General features: G+C 30.8%; 1 protein-coding gene across 1 annotated transcript; it reads right to left on the reverse strand.

The window, feature by feature from the left end:
- Positions 1–4,912: 4,912 nt before the first annotated feature.
- On the reverse strand, positions 4,913–6,810 carry LOC149513937 (protein CYTOSOLIC ABA RECEPTOR KINASE 9-like). The gene is made up of 2 exons (XM_089745776.1): positions 6,165–6,810; positions 4,913–5,637 (listed from the first exon to the last, which is right to left on the reverse strand). The coding sequence occupies exons 1-2, from the start codon at positions 6,619–6,621 to the stop codon at positions 4,979–4,981; spliced, it is 1,116 nt and encodes a 371-aa protein (XP_089601902.1). The 5' UTR covers positions 6,622–6,810; the 3' UTR covers positions 4,913–4,978.
- Positions 6,811–9,174: the final 2,364 nt, after the last annotated feature.

Raw genomic sequence — 9,174 nt, forward strand, 5'->3', positions numbered from 1 at the left:
ATGCTGGATTCTTTTTGGTTTTGCAGATATAAGATTTTCCTAATTAATTAATATTATATAATATAGGATCATCATTCTTACCTTAATCTTTTAGGATTAAGGTTGTAATAAACAAATTAATATATAGGATGGAGAGGTCTCCTTAATTTGATGTTTTTTCCTCTGAAACTCTTCATCAACTAATTGCAGCTGCACCAGTAATCTTGCTATTTGAGGTGCTTTCTTTTTACAATATATATTCAAGATGCATGAGACTCTGAGTCTTCCTTTCATCAAGTAACTAGTAATTAATAGTTTAAATCTTTCGTTAAGCTTCATAGTTAGGATCTCTTTGTTTAAAGAGAAAATGTAAAACTACCAATTGAATTGTACTATTGGGCGTTGACATTGTTGAAGCTAGCGCCTTTGAAATATATAGATTGATTTAGGCTGCAGCTGGCAGCTGAAAATTTTCAGAATTAATACGTGCAAATTAATTAGCTTCTTATTACCCTTTTTTTTTTTTTTTTAATCATTAAAGGGAGTAGAATTTTACATTAAATAAAAAAAAAAAAAGTTGAGATTCGAATTTTAATATTGATATTTTTTTAAGATTGTTTTGATCATTAGATTAAATAATTGAAGATTTTTTATTATTTTTCTAATTACTTACTATTGACCCTTATTTTTTTTTTTTTTATGTTTTGTTTGTTTGATGTTTTTACTATTTATTTTTATTTTAAAAAAATTAAAAACAAAAAACAAAAAGCCTTAATATGTATGGGCCAGAGTTGTGGCTTGAAAGTTGCAATCTAATCATATTCAACTGAAAATCACCTTTACTGCAAAAATTATTGCCACTATGACAACAGTACCGTCTTAGATAGATTAATCGTATCTAACGCATGCAACGGCCTCACGATTTATTTTATTACAATTTTCATAGAATTTTGCTTTTGGAGATTTGTTTTTTGTTGTATTTTATACATGAAAGATGGTTGTCGGTTGGTTATAGGCTGATAAACGCTAGCTCTATACATCAACTTTGGTTGCCATTGATTTCCTCTAATTAATTAATCTTATAGTGATGAGTTCTAAGTGAGTAAATTCATTTTGTGAAAATGATTAAGGAATCGGATTACCCACTTGTTTTCTTTTACTTTCAAGAGTACTTGGTTCCAGCTATCATTTGTCTTTTCTCGGGGGAGAGATAGTGAGAGATCTCCCACCATGCAAGTGTGACTTCTGAAAATGACATTCACTTGGTTGTTCGTACCTCCCTCCTCTCTCGTGGATCCATCACTCCCACAAAGGTTCCATTATTTTGCAGGAATTTGACATCAGCTTTATCTATTCAATCTAACAAATTCTGTTTTTGCCTTAATTTGTCTGTGGCTACGTGCTATATTGCCTTTTTCAGCTAAGCATGGCCGTCCCTTCAAACCCAACAAAAAGCTTGCAAACCCACAAAAATATCTATGATCACTAGAAGCACTAGCACCTAGTCTCTGGAAAGATTTGATTTCAATGTTAAATCAGCTTCAATATGATTAGCTGGTATCATGTCTGCCACCAATATCATTGATCAAACTGTAGATTTTTTGAAATGATCCAAAGTTCGTACCTGAAAATTTTTCCCTTTGATTTTTCTTTTTTTGGGCATTGACCGAAATAATTCTATCATGTGCTCTCAAATATGATAATATCCATAGTGTCAACCGCATAACTAGTGTATGACACATCCTAGCTATTTGTAGTACTTGAAGATTGCAGGCTTCAACTTAATTCAGATTCTCACCACTAAGTTTCTGTCACGTTTCTTTCTTAGCATAAACATATTAAAGAATAAGTTAGACGTGCTTGACTCTAGTAAGTAGTAAAGGTGCATGAACAAACTTGTGTTAACAAAAGTATATAATGATGATCAATGAAGAAGCTAGCAAATTACAGTCTTTCATGCAAGAGTGAGAATATTTAATGCAAGCCAGCCCATGCCTTATGCCTGCAGAATAAGTACGTAGGGCTAGGTATGGCAATCGTATCCGATCCTATGGGCCAAAGAAAACCACTTGTAAACAAATCATCCTCTTCTACCCACTTTGATATGGTGTTGTCAAACTTCTGGGGTGGATACCACTCCTTGCTAATTTACATTCACCTTTTGATGATGTTATGAAGCCCTTAGAGGGTCCCAACTTGTGAAAGGGGACAATGAAGTTTAAAAAAATGGATCGAAGATCAAGAGAAAAGAAAAGGTCAAAAAAATAACCCATAAATATATTACAATATATGGATAGGCATGCCCTAGGCCGTATTAATGGTAAATATTTCACGCTAATCACTTACTTTACAAGTCATTCTCTGACTTTACAGATAAGAACATGGCTGTTTTGAAACTGTTCCGCACCATACTTCACTATATTCTATAGATACTAGTAAATATATATTATTTTATATGTGAGGGGACAAATTTATCATTAAGAAATATGCATAATCATAACAATGTTGTTGCCAAAATGGCCCACCTGTCACTTCTTCATATGTTATGGAGGTGGAAATAAAGTAAATTTCATATTTATTAAATAAAAAATAATTTAAGCATATAAATATAATAAAAATTATTTTATTTATTATAATTGAGTTTAAATTAAATATTTATTTTAAAATCTATCATAATATCAGAATAAGTATTGTCTCCGTTTGTTAATCTTTTCGTGAGATATTATTTTTTTTGCACGTGAAGTTCATTTCACGTGATAGATTCATTGACTTTACAAGTAAGGATGATTTTTAAAATATTTATTTTAAAGTTTAACATATTATATAATATATGTCATATTTGATATACAAGATATAATAAGATAAGACAAGATAATATTATTAATAGAATTAAATTAAATAATATATTTTATTTTATATTTGATATATACAAAAATTATGATAAGATAATTTATTTATTTGTTAAAATTATTTTTTAAAAAATTTATATAATTTTTAAGAATATAATTAGATATATAAATTTAATTTTATGAATTAAAAATAATTATCTTTACTTGAAAAAAAATAAATAATTTTATAATAAAAAGATATTAATCTTCTTACAATTCTTTTTTTTAAAATATAAATTAAATATAATATATAATTATTATTATTTTATCTTATCAATAATTTAATATATCAAATATGTCCTTAATTTTTTATATAATATTAACTAAGCTGTTAAGATTAATTTTTTTAACATGCATTGACTATAGCTTTAATTTTAATTGCGAGGGAACCATGCACACGGAGACGCGTTCTTCTATTTGATTTGACAGAAAAAATAAAAAAGACAGGCATGTACCTAATTTGTACATACAATATGGTATAAATTAACATCTCCAACTGTGTTAAAATATATTCTTCCTTTTGTAATGATAAAAATAACAAATTATAAAAAATAATTATAGAGCATAAAAATAATTAAAAATTAAAAATATAATATAATATAATTTTGAAACATAAAAAAAATATGAAAAAAGATAAAGGGAATAGTATAAAACAATTGAAGCTCTCTATAATAATAATAATAATAATAATGAATTAAATCTCATACAAATTTAATAGAAGTGTCATTCGAGATCAATGCTAGCTTCAAGTACATGGATGGTATGGTTAATATACTCTAAGTTAATCCTCAAATGGGTAAAAGTCAAAGCCAGTTGGATTCGGTGCTTTGACAGTCTCTTATTAAAACTATATCTAAATATATATATATATATATAATGTTTCTATAAATCTTGATTTTTGCTAAAGAAAGACAGAGAAAGGGGTTCTTAAAGAGTTTTTTATTACCTCAATAATTAATATTTTTACTTGATTTATGTAGCAAAATAATGAAGGAATAGCCGATTGCATAAGGAGCCACATATGGTTGACTCTCAAACGAGTTGACGCGTGGGTTATGAATCATGATCAGATGATGAGGTTTTGATCGATTAGGGTCTTGAAGTAAACACTTAGCTAAACAACAAAAAATAATGCCAGGCTCGTAACTCTTAAGCTTGTCCATATAGAACAATGCTTTAGTTTATTTATTGAGTTTAATTTCTATATTGGGGATCTAATTGCTATATTAAAGTCGACAAAAAATCATAATTATTTAGTGAAACATTCCAACATTTAGCTCAATAATTAGTGCATTTTTTTTACTCTTAAAATAAAGGTTCAAAATTTAATCCTTGATTTAAAAAACAGAACTTATATGTCGAGTTTATGATGAAACAAATTAAGAACTTCATCTCTATGGAGTTAGGTGAATGGATAACTGATGATATAGGAGCTAAGAAGTCCTCTTCGGTTTTTCTTCTTTGTCTTTTTCTTTTTCCCAGTTTTTCGTTTCAAATTAAATTCAATACCAACACATCCTGTGTTACGGTCGCGGAGGGAACAGTCTGTATGAAATCATGGCAGATAATAAGAAGGGGTCGTTCCTTAAAATGAAATGTATATACTCTGTGAGAGTATGTATTAAGTAATTAATTCCTTTGTACAATAGTAAATTAGATTATAATTAATGAACACCTTTTGTTGGAAATAATGCTATATATATATATATATTTATCAACTTCTTATTTTGGTTAGAGTTTCAATTTTCAAAAAAAAAAAAAAATCCTTTATTGAACTTTTAAGTTTGGTGAATTTAAACATATCTTTTCGTTTATATATCAATAATTTGGGGAGGAATATGCGAATTTAGAGGATCTTTATATATAAAATAAATAGGAATTTGAGTAAAGTTTTCACACATGCAGAAAAATATATATATAGAGAAACCTCCTGCAGTCCTAGAATTCTTTGCAAGATGAAACTTAATAACAAATTTCCGTATATCGTCTAAAAAAATTTTAAAAAGTATATACCAACACTACGAACAATATTTATGGTTAATGAATCAATGTGTGATGTAGAAAAAAGAAAAAAAATATTATTTGCATGTTTTATACATGTATTAAAAGGTTTACACCGGCAAAGAAGGATGAGGTTGAGGTTCCATACTACTCAAAATCCTATCTACAATCTGGCTCATATCTGGCCTCCCTTCTGAATTTTCAAGCAGTGCAGCATTACCTAAGTCAATCAAGACTTTTAGTTGCTCTAAATTTGCATTGCCATTTAGTTTTGGGTCCAACATTTCAGCCAAAACTTCAACATCCTGATTTTTCCTGCATTCTTCCGTCCATTCTGCCAATGTCACAGAGCCTTGTGTTGATTTCAAACCTGTTATAAGTTCAAGCAGCAGAACCCCATAACTATAGACATCACTCTTTGGTGATACCAGGCCTGTTTTAAGGTAATTGGTGTCAACGTAACCAAATGAACCTTTGATGCTGGTACGGTTTTGTGAGCCGGGCTTGTCATAGCCCAATTTGCAAAGCCCAAAATCAGCAAGTTTGGCATGATTATTGTCGATTAGAAGAATGTTAGAGGACTTGACATCTCTGTGGATTATGGGTGGGTCCGCTTTAGAATGGAGGTAGTCCAGGGCTCGAGCAATGTCGAGGGCAATGCTCAACCGGTTTGACCACGACAGTATCCCTGAGGACTGACCATGGTATGTGTGCATTCTGTCAAAGAGGCTCTTATTTGGCAAGTATTCGAGCAGTAGAAGTTGTTCTCCTGCTTGAACAGATTTAAGGCATATGGTTAGTCGTGAAAATATCTCTTACTGAAGTGCCCATGTTCAGAATAACTATTTCTGTACATGGGAACGATGTTTAAGCAGTACGAAAGCCCAAAACAAAGCCCAAAATATAAGAGGTGGATGGCACAGTGAAGAAAAGGCCAGGCGAGGCCCATAACCCGAGCAAAGTAGTTTGTTCACAAATGAGGTAAATCCAAATTATCAAAATGGGCTGATTTTAACGAGGGACATTGCTTGTGGCTTATTATCTTAAGGAATAGTTATTTCTGAAAGACAAGGCTAGGCCCATGACTACGTAAGATGTTCTTGATGAATTCTAGTTGTATTTGTATTCGTGGAGTCGTCACTTTGTTTTGAGCACGGATTATGTTCTAAAATAATAACAAAAATCTTTTGAACCAAAAAAGAAAAAAAAAACTTGTTATTTTGTAAGCAAAATGAAAAATTGCATGGAATTACTTTCTATAAGAGTGTATCGCATGAGAAGGGATAGTGCGGTCACCTTTTTCCAAGCAGAAACCCAACAATCCCACCAAATTTGGATGGGAAATTCTAAGCAACACAGAAACTTCATCCAGGAAGATCTTCTTGCTACCACCTCTCTCCTCCATCACACGCTTGACAGCTCCAAATTTTCCATCACCAAGCTCAGCAAGATACACAAAAGAAGTTGCTCCAACCCCTATTCTGATCCTAAAATCACTTGTTGCCATTTTCAGCTCTTCAAGTGAGTAGGTCCTAATTATGACGCCATTGCAGCTCTTTCTTGGAGGTTGTTGATCATTATCCTTTCCTAAATATTCCTTGTGCAGCTTTACCTGATCGTCAGCACATTTGGTTGCCTGTGCCTCAAGGTAGACGGCCAACTTCTTTAAGATCATCGTGAGAAGGATTACTAGCAGAATTGCACCCAAAATCCATAGGTCCCTCCGCCTTGTGGAAAATCCTAACAACCACATGATGGATCGATCGATGAACTAATTATCTTTGGATTTTTTCTTTCTTTCTCAACATGCATTTTATTCTTCAGATAAATCATCAGAGGTCGTAAATATGGGAGGTCTTTAACAACTCTTTAGTCTTCGAGAGAAGGGTCAAGGAAGAGACCATTTGAAGATTCATAGAATTGGATTTTAGCATGGGCATGGGAGGACAAAAAGTAAAGCTGTAATATAATGTTATTATTTATTATGTCTTCATGCATGCAAGGGAATAAATCACTGCAGCATATAATGGTCTTAAAATTGTCTGTTTATTTCTTCGTCCATTTCCTGCTCAGCATAAACAATTATAATTAGCCGTAATTCTCAGCCCAAAAATAATACTGCTAATCTATCCCTACATGATTGATAAGGATTATCGCTTAAGGAATAAGGATACATTTCTTTGCGGCTGGCTATTTGTTTACCTTGTTTTTTTAAAGACATAAAAAAGGTCAATATCTGACTGGTGATTGAATAAATTTTCAAATATATATTACACATGCCTGTAGGTAGAACAGAGAAGAGAAGGAAGACTGGCTTGCAAGATTCCCTATCTATCCACTTTCTTGGAAAACAAGGCAAATTCCCAGAATTCCTGAAATATATATATATATATATATATATATATATATATATAGATCAGATAAGCACAGTCATTATTTATTTCATATTTCCTATCCTCAAAATGAAGCTGATGATCACATTTCATTTGTATTTTTTAGTCATTTGCTTTTGTCAATAATTCGTCATTTAATTTTGGTTTTCAAATATTTGCTCCAAATAAATTTGTTGAAGTTAGATATCTAAAGTATGTCACATATATACCTACTTTATATAACAAAAATCTTGTGATATAAATATATATATATATATATGTGTGTGTGTGTGTGTATGGTAGAAGAAACTGCCAAAGTCAACAATTCAAGATTAATTTAACACATTTGATTTCAAATTTATACAAATTTTCATCTGCAAAACTAACTTCTTTTAGCCCAACTATCTGATATTGAAAATTTATTTTCTTTTTCCTTTTTTGTTGGTATAAATTGAGCTGCTTTTTCCCTTGAAAACTACGTACAAAGAAATTAAGATTTATGAGTTGTGGAAAAAGAATTAAGTAAGCACGTAATTAGTTGAGATAAAACAAGGGGAGCCTTTTCCATGTATAATTAAAGAGATAAATAAGTAAAACTTTGTTTTCCCTACAAAGATTGAAGCCATAGATTTAGGCTTTTAGCGTCTGTTGACAGGCAAATCAGATAGACAAAATGAAGGTCTTTTAATTTGCTCTTTTCTATTTGTATCCTTCTTCATATCAAGGGTGTTTTTTTATTTTATGTTATGTAGTTATATCATGGTTTTCTCTTTAATTACTTTTGTAGCACATGTAAACATAAATTTTCTACAAATTGAAGATTAGTTGCCTTCGATCCAAGTATTGGTATTTTATAACAAGCATCGTTGATTGTCTAACAAAAGTTCAAATTTAATATTTTTCTGGTAATATTAATTTCCAATAGTAAACTGAATTCTTATATACATAGCCTTCAAAGATCATATAACGAGTGATTTGATTTTTTTATAGGCATAATTAATTTCGTTGATCTTATTCCTACTTTGTACCACATGCTTCATAATATTGTTAACACCATAATAATATATATTTGGTTACATGCTAGGGCATAATAATTATGGTTTGTAACTACTATATAAGTTTTTTTTTTGGGAATATTTTTATTATCTTATTGTAAAACAAACAAATTAATGATAAAAGTATATATTTTTATTGCCAATTTCAAAACTACTTATTGTTACGATCAATTAGATGTGATAAAGATAAATAAATAAATTAAGAAATTAATAATAATAAAGAAAAAGATTTTTTTTTTTTGAAACAAACAAAAAGATTATTGTTTTTAAAATAAAATAAAAAGGTAATTGTTGATTTGTGATGATAGAATAAAGACAATGCTGGGGAAGTTGACCCATACCATAATAAAATCACCTGGAGACTTGCGACTGGAAACTAAACAAATTTCAGCTACCATTAAATTTGATCGAAGAACACTTTAAAACACATGGGGACTGGACATAAACGAATCAAAAACAAAACAAAACACATATAAAATCACTTTTCTTGACATTTCATCCTGATAAATTCAACATTTTACAACGACAAGGATGATTGTTTGAGTTTTGTAAAGACCCAGATAAGATGGGGGGATGGAGAAACGCAGTCCAAGAATCTTCTGGTTCCAAACCGCTGTTTCTCACGACATACGCCACCGTTATAGTGAGGATACTGGTGTCTTCCTTCTACGTATTCTCAGCCGTTTACTTTCCATCTGCTTCCACCACTCACTCTATCTCTACTTCTTGGCTTTCATCCCCACCTCTCTCCCAAAGTAGCTTGCTTTTTCCTTTTTTCTTGAGTTTTCTCTCCCAGTATCAAATGAACCAAGTAACATATGTTATTAGGAGAACCAAGTAACATCATATTCGTTACTGGGTCCTTGGCAAAATGAAACT

The sequence above is a fragment of the Durio zibethinus genome, chromosome 17 (genome assembly GCF_047325235.1).
Source record: "Durio zibethinus cultivar Kanyao isolate XHJ-2024 chromosome 17, ASM4732523v1, whole genome shotgun sequence".
Lineage (NCBI taxonomy): Eukaryota > Viridiplantae > Streptophyta > Magnoliopsida > Malvales > Malvaceae > Durio > Durio zibethinus.